Source organism: Anarhichas minor, unplaced genomic scaffold (genome assembly GCF_050575085.1).
Source record: "Anarhichas minor isolate MPS153535 unplaced genomic scaffold, ASM5057508v1 ptg000023l, whole genome shotgun sequence".
Classification (NCBI taxonomy): domain Eukaryota; kingdom Metazoa; phylum Chordata; class Actinopteri; order Perciformes; family Anarhichadidae; genus Anarhichas; species Anarhichas minor.
This window is the reverse complement of record NW_027466469.1, coordinates 2144038-2171771: the sequence shown is the minus strand read 5'-3', so window position 1 is coordinate 2171771 and position 27734 is coordinate 2144038. Positions and strand designations below refer to the sequence as shown.

Genomic DNA, 27734 nt, shown 5'->3' with positions numbered 1-27734 from the left:
TGTTCTCTGCGCAAGTGCATACTCATACAGTTTGTGTGTGTGTGTGTTTTAATGTCATTGCTGGCACTGTGCTACAAGGACAAGGGGTGGGGGGGACGGGGGACTGGCACCTTATCAGGGATCAGAGACCGTTGGAAGAACCTGCCTCAACAAGTTAGAATTTGCACTTCGCGGTCCACGAATGCACATACACAAACTTCTACAAACACACACTTGTGCACACCCGTAAGAAGCGACTCTCACACATAAGGCGCTTTCTCACTGGATGAGGATTTGACTTTATCTTTTAATTCTCCATCCATATAGGAAGTACGAGATGCGGCTGAATGGGAACGAGTGAATGGCGCAGGGAAGGTCCATTGAGGCGACAAGAGGTTGCCCATCAAGCATTTAAGAAAAATCCCCCTCCTATTTCACAGCAGCCTGGATTTGCAGTAAGAAAGAACGAGCTTAAAGAGAGAGGAAGATTATCATGTTATTGCTATAATCATTGCGCAATGTGCGAGAAATCCCCCGCTCCAATCCCCTCATGACACAAATACACTGCGACCGTCTGACTTTCCAAGACCTTTAAATGCACGGCAAGTGCTTATGCTTCATTGTAGTCTAAGGTGTTAGAAATGGTAAATCCTTGGCCCTTCAGCTGTTCGCCAAGCTGAAAGATCCCTCCTTGTGTAAACTTCCTACTGGAAACAACATGACTGGGCTTGTCTACTTGTTGTAAACTATCAGTCGGCACTGACATGTTTACTGTCGCCAGGTGCAGTTCAAATGAACGTATATTAAAGGTGTTTTTAAAGAGTAAAGAGACGTTTTTTTTTTTAATGCTTTTGAAAGCTTTGAATTTTGATTGTGATGAAACTGAGCTTACTGGTCGTGTCTGTGAGAGGAGGAAGGTGGGCAAAAAGGGGAGGCAGATTTGACTAGTTTACATAAGGTCACACCGGGTCCAGTCACTTGCGTGCTCAGACTCTATTGTGGTCGACTGTATATTGTCAAGAACGGGAAAAGACACAAACGCATGGGCACATAAAAAACCTCAATTACAAACAAGCGCAAGCATACATATACAATACAATACATATATGAATATCTAGTCAACGCGTTTAATAGCTTAAAGCTATGGACACAGCTGGTGTTTCGGCTTAACGAGTGACCGTGTTAACGGGTGACTCTCAGAACATATAAGTCTCCTCGTAAAAGTCAATTGTAAATACAAACTCATTTATGTTTACAATCTACGCCCACCATTTACGGAAGTAACTGCAAGCGACCACGGCCGCATTCGGCTGAAAGTCAACAGTTAACACGGTCACTCGTTAAACTGAAACACCTGTTGCTCTAAATTCTGTATAACTTGAGTCTGCTGTTGGAATATCGATTCTGACAACCAAACATGCAACAACCAGACATTTAATGCTGTTAACAGTTTTAATTCAATGTTTATGGATGGCTGAGGGAAAAACGCCACTTCCGTTGCCAACATGCGCGTATGTGTTTAATGTTGGGCCTACACACAACATGTGTCTACAATGGTGGCTAAGGCTCTTTAATTCACTGTTTAGCACTGTTTAGGTGTACTCTTTGGTAAATGTAAGGCTTAGTTACAACCACGTCCTCATTTCCACAGTAAATCCAGTTATATTTAAATATAAAATCTGCATACTTCAGCGGCTCGTTCCACAGAGAGCGTGGAGGAACAGAACAGTGGAGTTCATCTGAAGTATCGCTGCTAATCTGACAGTCACTTCCAACGAGTCTTTAATCATGTCTCACTGATCAATGCATTTCTTCCTGCTTGTCACGTTTCTCTGGGCAGGCTGTAACTCACACCGACTGTGAACATCAAGCTCACAGTCACTCCATTATGGGGAGCTGTCAGTGTGAATGGCGCACATGAATGCATGCGGCCACACACGTGCAGATTTCTCATATTGTTAACACCGAGGTGATACTAACCATCGTAAGTCCCGCTCTCCAGTAGAAGTCCACTCTCCTCCAGGATCCGGAAGTCTCCAACACTGATGAAGTTGTAGTCCACTCCTGGCACCTCCGTGTCTCGGGGAATCCGTGTCGTACCTGGAAAAATAAACAAAAATAAAATGCACGGCATGTTTTAGGTAAGAGATATAAGTGCTTTGGGACGATGACGTTACATCATGCGACACGTTATGACTTTGGTTGTATTCTGCTTTTGTTGCGTCAAAGCCTTGACCCTGACCCGAGACACCTCTCATCCAGCTCCAGCTCTATAATGTTTCATGTTTTTTTGAAGAAGATCTTCAACTGACCTTCCTCGTTCACGATTCATGAGATGCAGAAGATCCAGTTTTGTAACAGTGTTTTTGTGATCTGTGCAAGGCTTTCCCAGAAAGAGTGGATATCTCATTTTGGAACGAAAACCCCAAAAGACCTTGGTGCCATCGTGTGAAAGATGGATAATTGATGAGGGCCTGCGGCGGTATTCATTTAATCCTCCATGAGTAACTGCAGCTACACGTCGTTATTGGGGGGCATCTTGATGTATCTACTGGCTACGGCTGAAATGAAGAAAGCAGCCGAGTAAACTGTGGAGGTGAAAAACGATCAAAGCGATAGGTTGTGTCACCTCCAGGAGTGGCTTAGGTTCACTGTCACAGAGGGCACCGTCAATGCAAATTACACATTCTGTACAGATTTTGCTCCTGTGGTGACGCCACAGTCTATTTAAACACTGATGGAAGCCCCCCCCCCCCCCCCACCCGAATTAATATCCACAAGGCGCAAATGGACACCAAATGATTACATTAGCATGAGGATTATGTAAACCATATACCATGAATAAATAAGTAGGACTGTTCTATTATTGCACTCAGGGCTAATTAAGTGGCGTGCCACCAAACTTGCGAAGTCCATAGAAATAACCTCGGCTGAACAGGAGCCAGGGCAGCAGTTATTTATTACATGGAAGGCTGAACAAAGCGCACAGCGAGAACCTCATCGGAGCTACATTGCACGGCGATGTCTGTCACCTAAATGTACTGCCGCCCGTGGTTATGGGACAGATTCACTCCCTCACTCTGCCGGTGAATCCTTTTCAGGGTCGTGGGGAGGACAGTGGTCATGAGGGCGGGAGGGAGGCTGAGAAACACCAGCGCAGGCCACCGGTCGATTAAAAAAACAAACTTCAAATCAACCTGACTTCAGTGTCAGGGGAGATCAGGGCACACGGAGGAGCCCTGCAGCAGGGATGAGATGAGATGAGTCAGAAGGAGATGGATCAGGGTCAGAGTTTAATAATTTTTCACGCAATTTGACCCTCACTGTACCTGCAAACAGCCGCTGTGATGTGACTATACATTACAAATTTGCTAATTCGTTCAATGGCATTTGTTGCATTGAAACCTTAAACAGCATATTCTAGTACAACTACAATGGGATTTCATCGAAATATGTTGTTGCATACCCTGAGTAACTTCTTGTCACTTGTATTGCCTGCGGCAATTTGCAGCGAAGCCGCTGTATACAGCCTGTGGTGGCCGAACGGCCTATTAAGTCACTTTATGTTGCCGTCCCCTTTTGTTTTTCCGCTCTCATATTTCCTCGCTAATTGGACGGCGACAGCCTTCTCTCTGCACCCGAGCAGCGGAGTAAAAGCAGTTTGAAAAAGAAGCAAAAAATACATCAGAGAAGCTTCCTTCCACAGTGCGCCTTGATATCACACCGCACTTTCAGCAGTTTGACATTGCATCGTGTGTGAGAATGCCAGCCTCTGCTGCTTCTCATTACCAACTTGTTTGCCTGCCCGCACTGGCTTTGGTCACTCAAAAATGTCCCCTGTAGCCCAATTACTTGAGCCACAGTTATGTACCTGCCAAATATCTCCCCAAACCATCATCCCAAATGTCACACTGATGTATACCATAAGCCTCCTATTGGGGATCAGTCGCTGACAATATAATGAGGGCTTGCTGAGCTTTGAGGGGACATCTGACTGAAAGCAGCAGAAATTTGAAACATGCTGTCGCACCATCCTTCCAAATACAGGCGGTGGCACTTTAAATATAGGCCTTCAAATAAACTGCTGGAGACTGCTCCTTCAAACAAAATGCTCAGTGTATGTTGGAAAAGGGAGCAGTCGATGCACTGCAGTTAATTAAACCAGACAAGAGGTGATGTGTTAGAAAGGCTTTACCATAGAAGCATTGGTGTCAGGATACAAAGTTATACATATTGGTTAATATATCATTTGTATTGTGCAGATGTTACAGCATTTGGAATATTTAGACATTTGGGGAAATGATCGAATCGCTTTCTTGCCAAGAGTTAGATCGGTGGATCGATACCGCTCTCGTGTCTCTGGACAGTAAGTCTGTAGCTACAGCCGGCATCAAGTGTGCTCAGCTCAGTGTAAAGACCGGAAACAGGACAAAATCTGCCCGCCAGCACCTCTAAAGCTCACTAATTAACATGTTATCTTGTTTGTTAAATCTCAGCAAAATCCAAAATGCAGAAAGGACAATGACGTCAAGAATCCAGCAAGTCACTTTGTGCAAAGAAATAGTCCTGCATATAACCCACCGTTTAATTATACACCGTTATTTTTCCATTTTCTCCAATTTTGCACAGGTTGAGATATCATTTTTCACCCTTTGGAGAAAGCCGGTTTACCTGTTTCCAGTCGTTATTCTAAGCTGAGCAAACCAGCTGTTTGTTGGCTGTTACTTTGTATTTACCGGGCAAACGGAAAATTTCCCCTAAGCAAACTCTTGGCAAGAACACAAACAAGCATATTTCCCCAAATGTCACACTATTCCTTTAATTTCATGGCCACGCACAGTGGTCACAGCCATGTGTGTCCGTCTATCCTGGACTGAAACAAATTGTCACTTCAGTCTTACAAGGTCTCAAGCCCGTGCACCGCTGAGACCTATTTTTCGAACCGTCTGGGCTGAGAGGATGTCACGATGGGAACATCACAGGTAGTCAGTCAGAAATGGCAGGCCATAAATTTAACATGGTGATTCCGTGCATAGTTTAATGTTGGGACTTTGCTGTTGAAATGGCGAGAAAGACATGGGGAATGAGAGAGAGGAAGGAGGATCATTACAAAGTCAAAGTCTTTTGGTCCTTTTGTGAAGTGTTCGCTTTTAAGATACCGAGGGCTCTGCCATGTGGCTTAGTCTGCTGTTGTTATGTTGTAATAACAGAGCACAGCTACTAACATTTAACAAGAAACACACAACGACTTCACACATGAATCTTCTACCATTATCTTAAAATCTAATATTAGCCAACTGAGGAAGAGAGGGAGAAGACGGACCATGAGGACAAGAGAGACAACCCGGGGTCTGAAGAGTGAAGCCAAAGCTGAAGCGCCTTAAACCTGCATTCTTTTTGATGGCCATCAGGGGGCGACTCCTTTGGTTGCAAAAATAATTCTGATTGTATAGAAGTCCATTAGAAAATGACCCTACTTCTCTCTTGATTTATTACCTCACCTACAACATTGTAAACATGAGTTTATGGTCTCACTCTCTAGTTTCAAGTCTTCTTTAATACAGCATGCTGCTCATTTAGTAAATTATGATCCCATTAGGAGTAAAATAGATCATAAAGCAGGGTGTGCTTTAGGGCGTGGCGTAGAAATGCCTTATTCAGCATTCCGTTGTACTTAGCTCCACGCATTTGTGTCACTTTTGGTTCCAAAAACGAAGATGGCGACAGCTGAAATGCTGAACTCGAGGCTTCAAAGCAGCAGTCCACAAACCGATGGGTGACGTCACGGTGACTAAGTTCACTTCTGATATACCGTCTATGGGAGAATTCGCTCCTGAAATAGTTGCAACGAAGCAGGCAGAGAGGTCACGGCTTACAGCTGTATGTGTCCATGACGTTTACCAATTTGGCCCTGCATGTCTGTGCACGTGTACCTGGCCAGTGCATTGTGTGTGTGTGTGTGTGTGTGTGTGTGTGTGTGTGTGTGCATAAGTGAGAAGGAGACTTTGAGTCAGATCAAACTCTTTCTGCCCATCTCTGATCTCAGCAGGGAGTCGAGGGACAGCGTGTGACCCTGAGCTCTTCGTCCTCTTTTAGAAATCCTCCTCCCTTCGTCCTCTCCACAGCTCTTGGGAGCCTCCTCCAGCGTCCAAATGAGATGAAGCCCTTCCCAAGGCCCAGTGAAGGAGACTCAGGGATTTACCACACAGAGACCGTAAGGAGCTTGCTCTCTTTGTCTCTCTGCTCATCACTTTTCTCTCCCATCCCTCCGTTACAGAACACACTCAATGCCTGTCTCTCTTTCTCTTTCTATTTGAACATTCTTCTTTTAGCTTTCATAACTGGCCTAAAAGTAGAAACTAATGCTTTCATTATGGGCCCCAAAGTGCTGCAGCTCAGCAGAACTGACCCTGTGGTGCTGTGTCGGACACACAAACAAGACAGCACAGATCAGCTGCAGTTGTGTGAGAGTACAGCAGTGTGGCTGGCTGGTAGTTAAGTGAAGTGGAGCACTGGCACAGTGACACAAACCGCATCTGCTAATCCTCTTGCAGTCTGCCTGATTGTCAACACATTTGGGATATAAATCCACCCTCATCAATATGTGACGTACAACACGTTCAACTGGCATACGACTACTCAAACTGCCTTGTGTACTTCTTCCAAAAGTCTCGGTCTCGCACAGGGAGAAAGAAAAGATCCCGTTTCAGTGTCAAAAAGCTGTCAAGCATGTACAGCACGTTTAGAGGGCGAAGCTATGGGAGCGAAATACCAGCAGTAAGAGCAGGTGATAGAGAGAGACAAGCCTCAACAAGCACCTTGTTGTGTGGCTTCTTGGTCCAATGTGGTTCAGTTTGGCCAGTTGTCTGCAGAAGTATAATTCTAGACAGACAATGCATGTAGAGATTATATGTTTGTGGACAATTGAGCAAGGCACACACATGAATTGATGCTCTCAAATAAAGCTGATGTCTGGATTTCAAACTTTGCATTTCAGAATAAATATGTGTGTACTGTATGTTACTGTAATTAATGGTATAAGGCTCAATTTGGGACCCACAGCCGCTCTGAATCAAGTGATACACATTGCAGTTCAAAAGTTGGGAATCAGCTTGTTATATTGATGTTTTTCGTCTTTCCTCCGACAATGACTATTTCAACAGAGACAAAAGGAGTATAATTCAGACACCAAATGCACATTTGAAATAGTTTTGTTCACAAAAGAAGACGAATTAAGTGATTAAAAGTTCTGTTTAGTTGATCCAGTGATTTCCAGCCTATAAAAGCATAAGTGACTCTAGATCATAAATAGATTACAATGGTGCATTTGGGCTCTTAAAACTTTGGGAAGCAGTTTTTCTTTGGGCCCTCTGCAGTCTACTCAGTGGTTGAATTGAACAGGTTATAACTGATATTCTAGCCCGACACTGACCTATTTCTCTTGCGACGCTTTACGAAGAGCTTTGCCAAAGCAACACATCTGTCAATATTCCAGCTGGTTATCGGCATTATTGTGCACTTGACACTGAAAAGGGAACTTGTTCCTATTTAAATCTCCAATTTAAATTCTTCCATCAATGACTGAAGATTTATTCTGTTCATAATCAACGGTTGCTCAGAGGGATCTTTGTCTCTTTCTGCCCTTTTCTATTCTATTTCATTATAGTCTGGTTGAACCATCAAACAACGTTTTGTTCTAGTACTTACAAAGCCTTCTTACAAAAAAGCATTTATTTGTAAAGAGGACTTTCTACAACCTAAAAGCATGAATGACAATTAAAAAACATGAAGTAGTCCTCTCAGTGATCTGAATGTAGCAAATCAAGCTTTTATGGCAGGCGATTGACCGCAGTGCATAAGGACCTTCTTCATGCTCCTGAATACTGATTACATTGTAGCTTTGATTTCTATTCGAACATCACAACATTATGACATTAGTATCGTTTGCTGCTTAGCAGAGTGGTCAATACAATACATTTAAACATACTTTTTTGCTTTTCTAGTTTTTCTTTTTCTATTTTTATACTTGTGTAACCAAAATCAGCTCAGAAATATGAAAAACAGAAAAACAAACTGAGTGAACCAACCAGTGTTTTTTCTTCTTTTTTTGAAAGGCAGGATAGGGTAATTGAAACAGAGAAAAAGTGAAAGTGAAAAAGAGAGGGTGAAGGATGGGAGACTGAAAGCGAGCGAATGAATGATGGAGGTGCCGTCACTGTGCGAGTCCCGGTCTCTTGCTCATTAAAACAGTAATTCAAGCCGGGGATTTAGAGAGTCAGTCTAATGCAGCGAGCCCACTGGCTGCTGATGATGAATGGGTGGTAGAGGAGTCGTAAAAAACCTCAACGACCGCCAATATTGTACAGGGGAAAAAACAAATTGGAAGCCATGTTTGCAGTGGTGGTTAAGATCAGGGCGTGTGTACAGGTGTGTGTGTGTGTGTGTGTGTGTGGAATATCAGGTTGTCCTTGGACGAGAAATCACTGAAGACTTCTCCATCCACTGTTACTGAGCTTTGAAAAGAGGTAGGTATATGAAATAAAGAGGGAGAGTGAGTGAATGAGGGAAACAGTCAAAGGAGGAAAAGAAAGAATTGGTGGTATATGAGGGATGTAAGAAATATATTTCTTCACTTCTAAAAAAAACCCATAAAGAAATTAAATATACATGAAAGGTAAGCAGCTTACTTCCTAAAAAATGTCACACTTGTGCATCCAAAGGTCTCCTCTGAACAAGACAGAGAGCAACTTCCAGCCCTCGGGGAGCAGAGAGCAGAGATGCTGCTTGTTTTTGACAGAGCTGTGCCTCAGAGTCTGTCGTCGCCTCAGGAGCAGTCGCTCTGCATGTGACTAAAACCTCGACTACACTCAATTATGGCGCTCCTCTGAGCAGAGACGGTCTTCAGCAGGACGTGGGAAATATTTAGGCCAAAATATCTGTGTGAACATCATCACAGTTTCAGGATTACTGGTACCGAGTCTTAGTCACGTCTCCGGTTTATGCAATTTCACTTCCACACGTCATCTGGTGCTTTACAGAAGTGCTGCAATATCTCTTTAAAAATGTACGAGAGCATCACAGAGGGGATGTCTTAAATTCAGTTACAGTTGTTCAGTCCCTTATGATAAATGGAATATAAATTACCAAGCCTTTTTAAGCTTATAATCATCTTTGCTGCTACTGTAATTGACACTATTTATACACAGACTGGTGCTGTTTATTTTGAGTATTTCCGACACAAACCTTAATCAGGATATTAATCTGCACCTTTACTGTACTAACAGCCGTTTCACTCTAATTTAGGTAATTTTCACGCTTTCATTTTAAAAGATTATAACATCCAAGCTCATAAAACCCAAACCCCAAAACATACAGAAGCGTCAGGCTATGAAGCGAAAAGTATTAACACTTTACAGATACAAAATGTTGTCTACAAGGTCCATTTCTCACTGCTGATTAGTTACAAATACATGAAAAGCATAAATTATCCAGACTATTAGATCAACAGCTGTTTTGCATTGTTTTTGCAATATATATTGCAATCAATGGACATTTCAATTAGGCATGAATTACCGTTACTCTGAAAGCGCACACAGCTGCTGTTCTGTGCAGTGGTTCTTGGCAGTCCACAGTACCAACCGTTGTATTTACCACTCCATTAAAGAATGACAGTTGCTAATTCTCTGAGCGGAATGTCATCGGGGGGGAAAACACAGGGTCCTTCAGGGAAAGAAGATGGTTTATACTGCGATGATACGGCGCAGAAGTAAAATAAGTTACATGGGGGTTAGGGAGATGTCCTTGATCGGGTTGCTATGGTGACACTGAAGTGTGTGTGTGTGTGTGTGTGTGTGTTGTAGAGTGTGTGACAGAGCACTGTGAGAGGATGAAAACGCATGAGTGCAGTGAGCAGCTGCGTGCGTTTGTGAGTGTGGAGTGTGTATACAGTCCTGTGTAGCGTAACAGAAAGAGAACACGAGTGGGTTTTCAGCTGTGTGACAGAAGACTGAAGAACATCCTCGTCGTTCCCATAAGGTGCTTCAGATGAAAACCCATATACACTGAAAGTAGGTTGTATACTGTAGGTTCCTGGTTTGCTTTGTGCTTGCAGGAGTGTAGTGAATGCGGTTGTGTACTTACAGGGGATGGTGCGTAGGTAGAGGTTGTCCCGTATGATCTGTTGGAGCTTGTGGTCCATTGAGCCCTTCTGAAACTGGAGACTGAGGTAGTGGCGCAGGTCCGTGTTCAATACTTTACCTGCAAAGACAGAGGCAGAGGCAGGAAGGGTCAATAAAAACATGGCGGTGCTCTCTCTGAGGGGAAGGAAATCTATCCAAGTGACATGTACTCTCACAAAGTGATCAATGCCACAGAGTTCGATCAAACTGTTGTTATACTAAGCGGTTACCCTTTCAGAGCATAGGTGTTTCATTTTCTGGTATTTTCACAGATATTGGGTGCTTAACATCATGATATGGATTCCATTCTGAGGGATTTTACTGCATTTCTATATAATTCAATAATAAATACATTCAGTTAAATTCAGTTCAAAAGTCGATAATGTAAAAAATGACGGAGGTCATGTAAATGTATTGTATGAAAAGTCGATAACGTATTTATCGTGCCAGGCCTAGCTCCGGGTGCATTTCTTCGGATCGCGTGCCCCTCGTTCTTGTAAGCAGGTCAAATAAATGAAACCCTCTCAAAGCCCTTTGGATAATCTCAAAACTCACGGTGATCAGAACAGATATTATTGGCACTCAAGGTTTTCATAGTTGCAATATTATCCACAGCTTTATACACGCAGTATACGCCTGTACGTACAGTGTGACCACCTGCTCTGTCTAGCAGAGAGCTTAAATCTTAGTTGATTCACCTTTTAATTCCCGTTTGATCCCTAAGGGGAGATTGTAGCTGAGGGGGAGGACGAAGGTTAAACAGATTTTTATAAACTCTGATCCTTTCTGTTAAATCCATTTCAATCATTAAGGGTAAATGGAGATTTAGTGTACAAGAGCGGGATATTTGGCCTAGAAACACTTTAGAATATGCTGTGGAAAAGAGAGCATGATGCTGGAGAAGAGTATTTTGCGTACTGAGTGAAGACAGCTTGTTAAAAACACCAAGAACAAACTGGACTGAGATGAATGCTTTGTCATCACTACCTCCGTTCATCTGAAGCAACAAATCTGAAATCCAAACTGCTAAGTGACAGATGATGGATGCCACACGCTCCACTTGTCTTTAGAGTTTCAACAATCTCACACAGGCCTTAAAAAAACTTTTTTTTACCAAAGATGCGCAATGCCGCAACCTCAAAAGTGAGGCGCCAGAGAAAATCTGAAAAGATTTCGCCTTTGCTCTCAACTCCCAGAAGCCTTTGTAAAAAAACAAAACAAAGCAAGTTCATGCAAAGTTTGAGGCAAAGGAAGACTTCAGAGTCGTCATACACACGCAGCGAAGAAAAGTTTTTCTCTGAAAGAACATGATGAGGAGTTTGGAAAACAGGAAGAGATCTTCGGTGTCTGTCTGCCCTGAGCTTCAGTGTGAGCTTCATCTCTTGACAGATGGGGGAGAGCAGGCTTTGAAACAGTTTGACTACAGAGAAGTAATCACTTTTTTCCCCATTTCTCTCCCCCATTCTCTCCCCGTCTCTCTTTCCCTCTCTGTTGCACACACAGACCAAACTCTGCTCAGCATGATTCCTCTCTGCATTGCTATATGAATACCAATCAGCGGGACTAAAGACGAGCTCTTGCCACTGTAGATGTACTGTATGAGCTAAGGGAGAGACGCACTTGACTACAGAGGGGTGATAGAATAATCATGAGCTCTAGGAATATTTCAGCAAGTTTTCTCAAATCCTCTTTTTCCTGCTCAAGTCGTCGACAGAAACCACATGTGACCACGCCACAGAGGTCCTATTATTTTGTGCTCTAAACTTACTCTTGCTCCCAGTTTTGGAGGCAGTTGTTGACTCACATCAAAATGCCCCTCATGTCCACAGGCCCCCGCTGCCATCTGACACCGTTTTAGGAGCAGTCCTCCCGACGGGCCTGGCTTTTCAGAATAAAGGTTGCACCATTCTCCGTCTGCCTGTCCAAAGAGGGCTGCATCACAGCTGGTCTCGCAGAAAAAAACAGACTGAGACTGGGGAACAAATGTCTAATCTGGCAACTTCATCTGAAAACTGTCCCAAGAATATTCTTTTTGTTCAAATTCAGCTCACGCACAAGGGAATTAATAGAGAAACATGGCTGTTTCAACAAACTACATATGCTTTCAGCAAGTGATGTAGCATCCAAACGAGGATTCGACACAGTTAGCTTCGAATCAGTAAAACAGCCTCATCTTCAAGCCAGAACATGCAAAGCTTTGGCAATTAAACCCCACAATAAATAAAATACATTCATCGATCATCAATCTGCTGGTTACCCTGGATTCAGGCAAAGCTAAACACATGTTTTGAAACTATATACTTTGAATTTCGTTTTCTTCTTTTTGTCAATGTCTTTTTCCTTTCCATGTCGTGGTTCTTCCTTTTCGAATTTAAGTGTCTTCAAATATATATTCTTTGTCTTCCTTAAGTGCTACGAGTTTCTTTTTAGCGGTTTTCCTTGTCTTCTCTGAGAGCTCAGGCTGGTACAGCATTCAATAATGCTGCAGGCCTGTGAAGCCCGTTGAGACTTTGCATGTAATACTGGGCTTTTTACCAGGTTATATGCTAGGTTTTGATCTTTTTTTCGTTCTCAAAACCTCCCTGAGCACCAGCCAATCACATCAAATATTACTCTACGCACGGGGCCCTTAATTGTAAGTTAAAAACTTTGCATTTGTGATGATGAAACTCTCTTTGATGATGAAAGAACGGTAACATCTTCTTACAGTTGTCAAGGGCTCGCTGTAGCTAACACACATGCGCACATCAGGCCCCGACCATCAGTAGCAAACAGTCCTCAGCAGGAGATGCTTGCGGCTGTATAGTAGAGCTACCAGGTGTGGATGTGTCTGACTGTAAGACAGTAGAGCCAGCTTGCTCAGTCACATTTCACTGGATAAATAAATGAAAAAACAACAACAACACACACATACACATTGGTTTGATCTGTTCATTGCAGTACAAGTACAGTGTGGCCTTTGTGGCTTCCTGGGTCCTGTCAGAGACTGTTAGTGAGGCTGTGTCACATCAGAGATCCTCATTCCTTCTCCCCACAGATAACACGGCTATTGTAGCGAGCCTCATTTTTCTGTGACGAGGGACTCAATGGGCTCTATTGTGCGCCATCGGGCAATCCACTCACTTGTAGCTAACTTCTCTCCCGCCAGCCGAGATGGTTGGTGGATTATGAGACAATGGGCACACAGATGCACTCCACCGCCTCTCCGACGTAGGAGCAAGACACAACGATTTCATTGATATTTACCCTATTTTTGTTGTTGTTTTTATGTCTCTTTGCAGTCATTTTGTGGTAATTTTTTGTATCTTTGTAGTTGTTTTGTGCACTTTGACATTGTTTAGGGCTTTTGTAGTCGATTTGTCTCTTTGTGGCCATTCGGGTTCTCTTTGTACTCATTCTGTGTCTCTTTGAGGTTTTGCCCCTCTTCTTGTCTCTTTGTCTCTTCACAGCTGTTTTGCATCTCTTTGTAGTCGTTTTGGACTCCTTTTAGTTGTTTTGTGTCTCTTTGTTGTCATTATGTGTCTCTTTGAGATGTTGGCCCTTTTCATAGTTGTCTCTTTAAAGCTGTTTTGCATCCATTTCTATTAGTTTTGGCCTCTTTGGGTTATCTATGTGTCTCTTTGTAGTCGTTTTATGTTGCTTTGAGGTCATTTTGAATCTCTTCCTGGTTTGTACGTGTATTTTTGAGCGACATGTTGTAGGTGAAAACCACGGAGGCCCGTTCAGTAATCCATTCATGAAAAATTATCACAATTTCTTTCATTACACACTTCATTCCACTGTGATTGCAGTCAATGTGATGGCAGAAAATGCCCCCTAATTTATCTCTTGTCAGTTATATCATGAGCTATATTCTCAGGCTTCCTCCAAATTAGATGAGATTAGACTAATCAAACGAGCGGGTCCCTTTAAGTGAAGCTGTTGCTTTACGCTCAGCTCGTCCACAGATCCTCTGCTCTCCTCTGTCATTTTTGCATGAAGTGACGGCAGAGGATATGTCAGAAAAGAGCAAGGTCGCCCACGGGAATCCTTTGGCAGCGCGTTGCCATTTCACCTGACATCAGCAGTACTGCTCTTCTCAAAAACTGGAGGCTCAGAGGAAATGTCTGTAGCGACGGTCGCAGTGCCTGGCACCCCTAGTGAAGCGACAGACTGTTAACATCCTCACTTAGACCAACACCTCACTCAGAAGCCACAGCATTAGATTAACACTCCAAGCTCAAGACATAACTCTCTCTCTCTCTCACACACAAGCACATGTCAAGCATCCGTTTGAAGAGATTTGCTCTGTGAATGTTATTATGCACTTGTTGAGTTTGTGAAAATTATTACATAAGATTGTAGTACTGATAACACATCATGTCATTTTTAACTGTATTGAGACCACTGTAAGCCATAAAAGAAGAAAAACACGGAACATTATTTTTTGCTGGCGCTCCAGCTTTGCCTCAATTTGTCTCATCTATTTTTAAACCAGTCACTGACCAGAACTCGTGGAGAAGAGGTTTAAATTGTCAATCAAATGTTTTGAATTTGAAAAATGACTTCATCTAGGTACTAATCAATTTGAATTGTGTTAATCTAAACTGCACATTGTAATACATTATTTCATTGTAATGGAATTACAAGTTAGAGTGCAAGTTTTCTGATCAGACAACTCTGAATAAAAATACCTGCATCATGCTTCCTAACCAAGAATACATGTGATAATTGAGTTGTTCAATGTTTTTGTGAAATACGCATTTTTGCTTTCTTGCTGAGAGTTAAAGAGCTAATTTTCAGGTTCATACTTGTATTTTGGGTTTCTACTAGACCGTGGTTAATGTTCAAAAAACACATTATTTTTCTGATACTGTCTGTCAGAATATACCTGTATTTACCCTCTGTCTGAAATACTCCGTTTTAGAGCCTGTCTCTTTAAGACTCCCTCGTGGAAAAGCTCAGTCTGCTCTGATTGGCTTGAGCAATAAATATTGTGCACCTGTGCAAGGGTAAAGTTCTCAGGCCGTGGTGGAAACAGGCCCACAATGTCCCCGCTAAGGCCTTAATAAGCCCTGCACCCTAAGGGAAACTTAACTTACATCCCCCAGTAAATGGTTGTGAGAGGCTGTTAGGGCTTGAAATGGTATAAATAAGACTGAGGCAGCACTTTGCTACGACATATGATGTTAACCTTTTGTTATGTCTCTGTCTTCCACGCTTCCAATGGTAACCCTGTGTTTGATGTCACAACACTGTAAATTGTGGGTGACTTCCTAAGGCAAAGTCTGCAAGAATGTGGACTGAGGGGCTCAACATGTCTGCGAGAGAGATCTAAAGGACTCCACGATTTGACAGTGGGACAGCCATAAGCCTCTCGGGGTACGCTTCCGCAAAAGTCTGTGATTGTGGAGATTGGGATTGGGCCAAACTCAGATGGGTTTGCGGTATATTCTAATAAACCTGCATGTGACATACGAAAGGGAACCAAATCTAAGTGGCTTGTTGAATAGCATGTTTTCTGATGTCGACAGCCCACAAAAACATTGAATGTATGTGAATAAGCATAAATCATAAGATAGATACCATCTACAATTTGTTATTAACATATTGTATGTTGTTTGTTTAATCCAAAACAAAAAAAGTTAAGAGGACATGTTCCTTTATAGGGGGTTAAATGCTGTTAAATTACTATTTATTGGCCCGGAGCAGTGCCAAGCCTATTGTTTCCAGTTGTTATGCTATGCTAAGCTAACTCTCCCAAAACTATTTCTTTAGGGAGCATTGCTGTGCCAGGATTTTTTTTTTTTTAAGTCTCTTGATCGGTCCCAGTGAAATGTGAGCAAACGCATGGTGTGTATTGTGACATTTCATTCTGAGGCATTCTCCCCAAGGCATGCGGGACGTCCACAGGGAGGTCATTAGCTCCGTTGTCTGTCTGTTAATTACCAGTCTTCAGAATAGGGAATATGTCGGCAGGTCTGCTGCTATCCCCTGACACCTTTCTCGGTGCACTATCACCTCATGGAAAGACTATAAAGGCAGGAATTCTACACATTTAGACAGAAGACGTTTGGAAAGTCACGTTGGTACACACGTTAAACTGAACATCTTCCTTTGTCTTTTTTTCTCTACATAATATATACCCGCGGGACATCCATGTACTGTGCAAGGAGTGGATCATTTTTAAGTGGAGGAGGAACAGATCTGTCAGAATTGACTTAATAGAAAAGGGAAGCTTTGTTATTTACTGTTAAAAGTAGCTATTTATTTTACAAACTCACTACTTTTAAACCCGTACACATCATTGACCTATTCGTGGGTCCGCTTTTAAAAACTTACAGCATGCTGAGAAGCTAAATATCAGAAGTCCCACAAATTAAACAACAAAAATACATTCTTTATAATTGCCCCCAGAGACTGACACAAGTGAGGATTTTTCTAATGTAATTTGGAAGAGGGTTGCACAATCGCGGTCACGGTTAAAGGAAACCAAGAAACAAACAGCGGCCTCTGCTTGATGTTTTGTTGACCCGTCCAACCATCCCTGCCTCTGCAGACTCTGTGGCTCCATGGCAACTTCACAATACTTCTTCATCAAGAGTCAAAATTCATACGGCCACTAGAGGGCTTTGTCACTTATATGTAAGCATATGTTATTTTGGGGTTTATGCAGTCATTGTTCACAAAAGGAGAGTCTCTGAATGTTGTTAAAAACCCACAGCATTTTATTTCAAATTAAGTAGAGATCCCAGAGTTTTTGGGGAAGTGTGTTTAAAATGATGGAGTCTTGTTGGTTTCAATATTTGACATCATAGCTTCAGTTACTCTGCCTCTCTGGATGCCTCTACATTAGAAAATTTCACCCCGGGCTATTTCTTACGCTCTGTGCCTTTAAATCCTTCTCTCTAATGCTCTGCTTCACCTATACTCGCAGACAGGCAGATGCTACTGTAGCCCCTCACCGTTGGCCTCCCTCTCCATCCATCATGTGGTGTAGGACAGGTCACCAGCGGCCTCTTCCTCAGGCTCCCCTCTTCCCCTGTGGCACTCAGTCAAATGAGGCCCCGCTAAGGTCACCACCACCTGCAAGACTCTCATCACTCTCCTGGCCTGACAGCTACAACACCCCATACCCTCACACCTCAACCTCCTCCATCCTGCTCTCTAACCTTGCAGCTTCCCGCGGCCATTTTAGGGGACAGAAATTGCCTCAAGGCACCTTTGAGCGTGGAGTTTAATTTTTCAGATAGCTGCGTGTCAGATCGGGATCCCGGGGCATCGCACCGACTCTGCTGATAGAAGCAAAGACTGTGAGCGGTGCGCGCCATAAGCCTGGCTTATAATCTCACACCTCATGCAGCACCGTCCGTGGAATTCTCTTCACTTATGTAACCGGCATGTGGAGTGTTACAACGGCTGGAGAGTTTCTGCATTAGAGGAGCGGAGCGGCTCGCCTGATTGGCCACTGTGTGGCTGCTTTGCCAGTCCGTCTGCTTGGCTGGACGGCTACAGAGCTATGTAAAGTTAAACAGGCATTGGGTCTCATGCGCCCAAAGCTCTCTCTACACTCTGTCACTTCACCTCATTTTAGCAGTCGGACAGAAGTCTGTCATAAGCAGCTTAAAAGCGTGAACTAAAAGGAAGAGGGACAAAAAAAAAAAAAAGCAGAAATGCTGCAAGGTGATTTGATTTGTTTTAGATTTTCTGATGTTGGCATGACTTCAGCAAATCATTCCAAGACGATGTTTAATTATTACTGACCGCATGTCTTTGTGAGACAGGGACACACACGAAGGCAGTGTGTAGACTGAAAGTGTGTTGCTGTTGTACCTTTAATAAGTAAAACCTCCACTACGTCATAACATGTTGGAGTGAAAATATTATATAGTGAATTGGAATGGATTATGCGACTACTTTATAAAAGTAGTATCTATTGTCTTTCATCACAATAAATGCAGCAGTGTAAAAAAGATGAAATGCCTTCCAACCAACACTGCAAGCCACATAGGTCAGAGCCACAACCTGCCTGACGACAAATCCCCCCTCGTATGATCATAGCATGACATCATTTCCAGCCCACTGATCTCACCAACACAGCTCACACAGACATCTGCCTCCGCAGAAAGGTTAACTAACCATATGTCCTCCACTCCTCTCCTCTACGCTCCTACACCCCCTCCCCCCTCTGTCCATCGCCACTCAGGAGATGGAGGGATGACCTTCCTTCCTGTAGAGTGAAGGCGAGATCAGCCCAACTCAGCAGAACTGCAGAGGTGGGTGGCGGGGGGCTGGGGTGTGCGAATTAAAGGCATCAACAGCAGGAGTGCCAGAGCTGCTGTGGCAATGTGAGGGGAAGGAAGAAGTCCTGGTCCCATGAGAGACAGAGAGATGGGGGGAGGTGGTGGAAAGAGAAAGGAGGGAGGAAGAAAGTGCGAGAAGCGTTGGTGAGAGGAAAGAGGAGTGTTGCCCTGCAGGTGCTGAGTCACGCCGACGCTCGATCTCGGGCTGTTTTCGCGTCTCTTCACTTTTTTGTTTCTTGATTCTCGCTCTCTCTTTTCGCTGTCTCATACTCCTCTACAGTCTGGCTCCTCTCCATTTCACATTTCTTCTTCTACCCTCTCTTTAATGAGCAGTCTATGGGCCATGCCTCTGTTCTATCATTAATGTGGTCTGTGCAGAAGGAGACAGCTGCAGAATGCAATCGCAGACACAGGCACACAAACACACTTCACATCCCATGCGGGTCCTCGTTTAGCATCCGGCTAAAAGCTCATAATGAGACAGCATTTATCCATACGACCAACGTTTGCACAACATTGATAGAAAAATACTGCACTTTGCTCTCATTCGCTGCGAGTGCGGAAGTAACAGTTACGTACACCTAAATCTGCAGAATTTGTATTCACTGGGGACAAAATTGGGAAAACTAGCAACAACATAAAGAGTCCACAGCCATGCTGATGGCTTTTTTAGGCCGATGCTAGCACAGTAGCAGTGGATGCTAGCACAGTAGCAGTGAATCCATTCAACTGTCAAGCAAATTTAAGCAATTTTTTGAAATGTTGCAAAAAAATAAATGTGAATTAGGCGCATTTCCATCAACTGGTTCGGAGTGAATAAACGGGGCTACAGCGTAGTTTGAACAGGAGTTGGTGCTATAGGATTGCATAGATGTAATCCGTCAGTAAACAGAGTAGAAGTAGAGGTTGTGAACCAGAAACAGAACATGTAGGCTTGGCCATCCAATTTACGAGAGAAAATGCTTAATTTAGGAACATTTTAAATTTGCACGTTATGGGAATATCTGAGAAGACAGATCAACAGTGGAAACAGCTGATCAGTAATGTGAGTTACATCAGAATTGATTTAAAAAGCGATCCATTTATTGCATCAACTCTTTCTTCGACAAAGGCAAAAAATACTTTAAGAGAAGTAATTTTGTTTTTTTTGCAACTGAAGAAGTTTCATTAATTTTTTTCTAACGAGAAACTTAAAATGTGCATGAAACAAATTTGAATGGAAACACTGCTTATGACAATGCTATAATGCTGATATTAAGCACACTATGCGTCACTGTCGTAGATTAGCGTGTCAGCATGCTAACATTTGCGAATTAGCACTAAACCCAAAGTTAGGTGGCTGATGGGAAAATGGCCGACTTTCTGTAGGCACTGGATGAAAAACAGAAATGATCAAAGTAATCAGTCCACAATTCATCCTGAAGGGGACATAAACATGAGAACCAAATCCATCCAATAGCTGCCGGGACATTTCACTCAAAACCACAAACGTCAACCTCATGGTAGCGCTGGAGGAAAGGTCAGGTTATCACCAAAGTCAGTAAGATTCATCCTCAGGGAACCATGAATGCCTCTATAGGATTTCATGGCAATCCATCTGATACTTGGTAAGATTTTCTGTCGCCAGATTGGCTACAAATGCAAGTTAAACTGCCACTGTGTGTTAAACAGGCCTCTCCTGCGCTATTTAACAGCAGGCCAGATACTTGTTTATGTATTTTGGATTTGACCGGCGTGTTTGATCAATAAGCATCGCCCAATTGCTTTCTCCAGACAAATAAATCTGTGCACCCATCTTGTCCTGTGCATGTTGTTTTGATTTCTGAATACTCCTACTAAACTGAGACAGCCTCGCTGGCATCAGAGCACTCTTGTTTGTTTATTGTTCCCAAATGAATCGGATTCATTCAGCTTTTCTTCCAATCCACGCTTTCCCCCTCTGGTCATGCGCAGCCTCTCGGCTCTACACCACTCAGCTCTACACCACTCAGCTCTACACCACTCAGCTCTACACCACTCAGCTCGGGAACCACCGGTGTAACCGACGTGCATTTCTTATTCGCCCCCTCTCTCCACTCCTAGCTGTTTCACATGCAAAATTACATCTGGCACAAATGCATGCAAGCACTGTTTCTACTGCGGAGAGAGAAATTACTTTTCGAGTTTAATCTACGAAAACAAGTGTGACTCAAGTGAGCCGTGTTGTTCCTCGCTCGTGGGAGGGTCTGGCTAATCCTAAAGTTTTTGTCAAATCGTGTCTCCATAAAAGAGAAGTCGTGTTTTTTTTTTTTTTTTTGCGGAGCAAGAACTCGGCCAGACGTATTCAATTATTGAAAGCGGGAGAAAACAGTAAGAAGGAGAATGTATTAGCCACTGAAATGAGGTGGAAGTCGACCAACATGCTGAGGCAGTCAGGAAGACACGAGAAAAAAAGCCTGGATCCTAATCTCCCTCACATCTGCCTCAGACCTAATGGCACGGCCTGTTTTTCTCCTTACATTTCCACACCAAGGCTGTGTGAACACAAGCAGCTCGTGCTAGCAGACACTGAGTGGGAAACGCAGCAGCGAGACCTTACACGGGCTCCACTAAGGGCCGCTTTGAATGCTGTTTACTCAACGCTGCGTAACAAAATCTGTGCATTACTGCAGCTACAGAGCTCATCCGGCATTCCTTTTGATGTTTAATGAGTCTGCAATGGGCCAAAAGAATGGGCTGAGTCATCCTTAACTCAAGATGGTCGTCGAGTGCCGTAGTCTGCAGCTTTGCCATTAATCCTGCCAGCCGCCAGGGAATGATGAGAGAAATATGGGCTATCTATCGCAGGCATCTTCCTCAATGGCGGCAGATAGGAGTCAAACTACAAAGTGCTCGTTAAATGCAGGCCGCTGCAGAGCAGAGGACGGGAATCAGGGGAATCTCTGGCTCGCTGTTCGTCTCTCTCTCTCTCTCTCTCTCTCTCTCTCTCTCTCTCTCTCTCTCTCTCTCTCTCTCTCTCTCTCTCTCTCTCTCTCTCTCTCTCTCTCTGAGGTGTTTAAGTGACTGACAGACAGACAGATAGAAGGTTCATTTTTATTCATTCAACCACACGCACACCCAAACAAAGATAAGCTTGAAATAGAAGCGTAATTGTTGCTGTGGTGATGAGATGTGCAAGCCTCGTTGTTTTTCAGACAGCAGCCGCCTCGCCAGATTTTGCAGAGGAAGAAAGAGAAAGAGAGCAAGACAGTGTGTGTGTGTGTGTGTGTGTGTGTGTGTGTGTGTGTGTGCCAGATGAGAGATAGTGAGGATGTGTGTGTGTGTCACTCAGCACTCTCTAGTATTGTGTAGATCATTACCGTATGCTATCATTAAAAGTAACTTCCCGAGATCTGGACGGAAGGAGAAGTCAATCTCGATGCGTTTGTCGTCATTCAAAGACTCGGCGGGGAACAAAAGGTGCAGCTCACCGCCTAATTCTACTCTGCAGGCTAGGACTCCTCGACCACTCTCTCTTTTATCACCGCTGCTTCCTGTCAAAGGGGAAGGTCGTAATATCTGCTCCGCCTGAAATGCCAGTGCAGCGGCTGCAATACCATGAATTTCATTGTCGAGTGAGCAAAGAGCATCCTGGGGGCAACAGGGCATCTTATGAAAGTGCATTGTGCTGAGAGAGCACGACACACACACGTGCGTTTCACCTCTTGCACACAGCGCCCAGTTATCCAACAGTCCTTGACAGTGATTATATCAGCTACAACACATATGCATGTATTTGTGATTTTGATAGTTTAGTGGTTTCGAAGAATGTTGAAGTTTAGGGGAGAAGTTAAGGCAAAAACATTATTACACTTCAACACTATTTTGCTTCCATAGTCGTCTTTATTCAGACAAGTAGAAAGAAAACATCCAAAATACGTATTTAGTTGTTTATTTCACAACATTTTGTATATTTGTGTCTGTAGATTTCTCCTAAATTCCCTAAAAGTTAGCATTAGATAATCCCTCATTTGCATATCTAAAAATAACATTTCAGAAAAATGCTTGCCCTTATTTGAGAAATCAACTGGGAAAGTTTCATGGTGATATCTATTACTTTTCAGTTCAGTTATTCACTTGTAAGTTCCTGCAAATGGACATTTGCAATACATAACCTGTAAGGCTGTTTTCTCTAAATGAGTTTTCTCTCAGACTCTGAGCCAGAAATCTTCACTTCAGCAGCTCTTACATCCACCAAACCTTCCAATTTCATCCTTATCTCTATTCTGAAGGATTTTACAGAGGGGATTGATCCTATATCATTCAGAGCCTGATTTATATACAGTAACAACTTATTCTCAAAAACATGGCGAAGAGGGATTGTTTTTTTATGGCTGTTGACAGTATTTTCGGATTTATTGAGTGATAAAAGGGGATATGGAAATCCCCCTTTTGAATGACACAATCATTTTGAACCTGGATTTATTCAATGTTCTCATTTCGGTTCTGGAAAATGTGTGCAAATTAGAACATATTTAATAAGATTACATTACAGTCATTTAGCAGACACTTTTATCCAAAGCGACTTACAATTCAGATTCTATCACACCGTAGGCACAGCTACGGGAGCAATTGTTGGGGTTAAGTGTCTTGCTCAAGGACACATCGACATGCGACTAGTGGGGGCGGAGCCGGGGACCGAACCGCCGATCAAAAATAGGATATCTACTGTTTGTGCTCAACACGACAGCACTAAGTGCTATCCATAAGATGTCTTGTTATGCTGATTTGATTGCAGTATTGCAGGGTGTGCCCATCCAATATACAAGGAGCCGTCATCATCCTGTGGATAATCATGCAAATTAAAGCCAGACTATGTTTAGCATCAAACTTTAAATAACACAGAAGAGGAGGAGTAAGAAAAACAAATGTTCGTGAAACTTCTTGAACATCTGTACATTTAATGTTCTGCAGCTTTGTGCATTCAGCAAATGCAACGTAATGTGCGGCTGAGGGAGCATTGAGGTGAGGAGTTCATGATGAGGTATCCGGAGGATAATGATGGCAATTCCAATAACTCACCTTCGCTCACTGCACACACCCACTCGCTCACCGTGCAGAATCTTAATCCTGGGCTCTAATCCTGCTGACTGAGAGGACCCAGAGAGCCATTTATAACAATGCAAGTCAGAAAGACGGCGGCACGGAATACATCCCCACGGTGTTTATGACAGGACACCCAGATTACATCGGCTCCGACACGGGGAAAATAACTAAAGTGGAACACAGCTACACAGCAGCCCATGTTGCTTTATGTTGCAAACTGCCATTACGCCTTTGAGTCACTGCCTGCCTCATGTATGAGATCCTGGTGATGCATTTGTCACAGAAATCGACGACCTGCACTGTGAACGGATGAACGATGCGTCGGCAATCGGCATCACGCCAGGATGTTACACAGGCAGGAGCGAAACAGTGGCGGAGAGACTTCGTCACAGGGGACAACAGCCCCTGCTGATTAGACTGTGGAGGTGTGTGTGTGTGTGTGTGTGTGTGTGTCTGCAGTCGGGGAATTAACCGCGTCACCTCCATCATGAGGCCACATTGGCTATAGCTGCCGTTTTGCAGCCGGGAAACTGAATGTGCTGCACTCCTAATTGGCAAAAGGCTGAAGGGAGTTTGAGGGATTGCAGGGTTTGGGTGCTGAGGGATGGAGGCTCTGTTGGTGGCTCTCTGAAAAAAAACTGTCTCAAGCTAAAAAGTAGCCAGACAGCTGGGAGCGCCAAACTTTCTCGGGCCCTCGAAACAGAAATGTTGCTCGCATATAATGTATGTATTCATGTACGTATGCACCCAGGTAGGGTCATTGTTTGACTGTGTTCCCTTTGCAGAGGTAATATGAGTTAAGCTTTGGTTTCAGTAGCAAACCTCAATATTTTGTTGGTATCGTCCTCAGCAAAAAGTATCAACTGTGAAAGTTTTTGGGCAAGGTTTTTGTGTGGCTTCTTTAGTTTGAACCACATTTCACTTTAGATAACTTCTTCTACTTTGATAAATGGAAGAAAAAATAAACTGGTTTTGTATTGTAGGAAAAAAACCATCTTCATATTTCTCAAGGAAAGATACTGAAAAAAGCATAATGTTGGTTTATTTGTTCTGAACCTCGGGGATAACACCGGCACAGACACTTTAAAGTGATAGTCAGCCCAAAGAGTGCACATGTTTTTAAGCTTCCTGACAGTGCATTGTTTTTACAATTCAATGAGTTTTCAGAGCGTTGTTGTTGTTTTTTTAACATTTTGTCTGGATAATCAAAAGATCTCGCTGAGGGCAGTTTTCAGAACTACTTTCTCCTTAATAATCCCCATTAAATTGTTGATGTGGGGTTTGTGGAACATCCTGAGTAAAAAAAGATCTTCCATAAAATTATAATCACCTTCAATGTAATTTAGCAGCGGATTTTCATTATCAATTCATCTGCTGAATATTTTCTTGGTTAAACAATTCATCCTTCTGCTTATAAAATACTTTAAAAAAAGTTTATCACATTTTTCCAAAGCTGAAAAAGACATTTTCAGACTGCTTATTATGTCTGACCAACAATCTTAAACTCAAATATATTCGCTCAACCATTACATAAGACTGACGAAAGCAGCAAATAATCACATTTGAGGAGCAGCTTTAAGAAATGACTCAAACAATGAATCGACTCTCATCCGAACACGTACACATACAACCAAAACCATCTGCATAGCTAGACATCTTAGAGGTAAGTTAGCAAATATGTTTTTTTTCGTAATCTGGGTGAACTAACCCTTGAGACTTGTTTCAATCAACTACCCTTTGCATGGATACTAAGCAAAGCGAGATAAAGAGAGAAAAGAGGAAGGAAACAAAAAGGATAAAAGTTCTCAGAAATCCAGTTGGCATATAAAGGTGGGGCTGGTGTGATACCTGCTGTGTTGGTTCTTGGGCTGACCCTCAACTCACTCGACGGAGGAGAGAGTCGTGTTTCAGACAAGGAGCGCGATGGGGGGGGGGGGGGGGGGGGGAGTACAAGAGGGGCTGAGAGGGGCCAGAGACGAAGAGAGTCTGCTGCAGAGGCCGAGGGATTTCTGCCAGTTGTGTTGACACTTACTAGGCGAGAAGTCAATGGAGAGACAAGCATGGAGGGTAAGCTTTGATATGTCTGTGGCTTTGGGGAAAGTTAGCTCTTCGACACACACAGACACACACACACACGCACACACACACACACACACACACACACACACACATACATACATGCTGTCAGGACAGAAGGGAGCATGAGTCAGCACACCCTGGAGTTGAACGGAAGAGGAGGCAACAACATGCGAGGAGGGCCAGAGAGGAGAGGCTGTTCGTGGTGGCCCGGTGGGGTCGACAGTCCCCATGACAACCTGGCTCAGGTGTGTGCCATGACCTGTTACTAACCTTGCATAGGTCGCTCACTACGAAGGGGGAGAGGCTCTACATGAGCATGAACAGCTCTAAATGCACGAATCATAAACAAGCATTTTTTTGGCAAGGAGTCCTCACATTTGGATAAACTCTAAAAGAGTTGTTGTTTCACAGTGTTTCACAGTGTTTCACAGCGCATCCATGAACTTATTATCATGACAATAACAGTCAATATTAGAGGATCGTGAATATTGTAAACTTTGAAATATAGAACTTAAAAATCCCAAAATTGTTGCCCATAAAATATTTATTACGCCATTTCACTGCAGCTGATGTCAACACACATCAATACTTTCATTCGTGCTTCATCTGTTGATCATTTCTCAGACTCATCAATTAATCCGTTCATCTGGAAAACGTCAGAGAATAATGAAAAATGCATGCCTGACTTCATGCTTGTTTGTCCAAAATTCAATTTACAACTATTACAACAACTGTTTTCATAACCTCTCAAAACCAGTGTCATTGCACAAGACAGACAAATCTATTTTTTCTTCCCCATTTGCACTTGGCCCAGTTCAAAACGCATGCAAATCCATTGCAGCCTGAATCCCTGCTCCGCAGTCCACAGTACACTCAACAACAACACATACATTGATTGTGGAAGACAAGACAACCTCAGGTATGTGCACGTCGAGCTGAAAGCAGCAGGGAGAAGAGGAGAAGAAAAAGAGACCACGTCTTTCCTGCAGACAAATTACGTAACAGACAGACTATGTTATCCCGACCTGAGGTAAGGCATCGCAGGCAGGATGTCTGCTGAGCAAGTGGATCATGATGTAACGTGATGGATCTCCAGGGAGACGCGGAGTGAGGATGTTGGGGGCTGCCATCTCTCAGACAGCAACCATGCACTGAAGCAGGGATGCGGGACAAATGTGGCGCACGCGCGTTCACACGCATGCAAACACAGCCGTGTCGTCATGTGAAACCACATGACTTCTCTTCTATTGCACTCCATTGCTTTTCTCATGGGTCGTTGTATATTTGGATTTGGTTGTTACCTTGGAAACAATCACTACTCCACTTGAGGTCCAAGAAATATATCATCTTTACACTGACGCTATACATACAGCATATAACAACTAATAATAAACTCAACCTGAAGACAATCACACTTCAAACTAATTAAATTAATTTTGAAATCAAAAATGTTCCATACAAAACAATATATGACAGATTTGTGACTTAACTGGACAAATATTCATGATAAAAATGATACTAAAATACCAATATATTTAAAATTTCATACCTGCAGATATCTTCAGCAAGAGTCAATTCACACACACGCATGTGCGCGCACACACACACCTTCCTCTTTCTACAGTAGCTGTGGTACACAGAGGGCAGACAGAAAATCCCCACTCTTGATTTATTCCAAACCTTGGACCTTTCCAATAGTCACATCCAGACGAGCGCTCGACACCCAGGATGATCACAGCTCTAATCCCCATACTCATGTGGGGTAAAGCTACCAATTGTTGCAGTAGAGTAATTGCTCTGCATAGTAATTATCCTCCATAAACACTGATGGCTACATGCCCCCCTGAAGAACCAGCTGTAATTATTTCCTTTGAAAGGGAATTTTTCATTGCCTTAAATGAAACCACTTAGTGGATGGTAACTTTTAAGGTTTTGCCGTTGTGCAATGAGGGGATATTCTTGTTAAATGGAGCCTAGGAAGGCTTTCCTTTGAAAGGCTGGCATTGGTTTGAAAGAGTGTGTGTGTGTGAGAGAGTGTGAGAGAGAGAGAGAGAGAAAGTGTGTGTGTGTGAGAGAGAAAGAGTGTGTGTGAGAGAGAGAGTGTGAGAGAGAGAGAGAGAGAGAAAGTGTGTGTGTGTGAGAGAGAAAGAGT

General features: G+C 43.2%; 1 protein-coding gene across 1 annotated transcript in view; it reads right to left on the bottom strand.

Annotated features, from left to right (window-relative positions):
* Positions 1-27734, bottom strand: part of magi3b (membrane associated guanylate kinase, WW and PDZ domain containing 3b) — a 118321-nt gene that overhangs the window by 29694 nt on the left and 60893 nt on the right. Inside the window, exons 2-3 of the mRNA XM_076096758.1 lie at positions 10120-10236; positions 1960-2079 (exon numbers count right to left, since the gene is read on the bottom strand). Of these exons, the coding sequence (XP_075952873.1) occupies positions 1960-2079; positions 10120-10236 (237 nt within the window). The remainder of the gene's footprint in view (positions 1-1959; positions 2080-10119; positions 10237-27734) is intronic.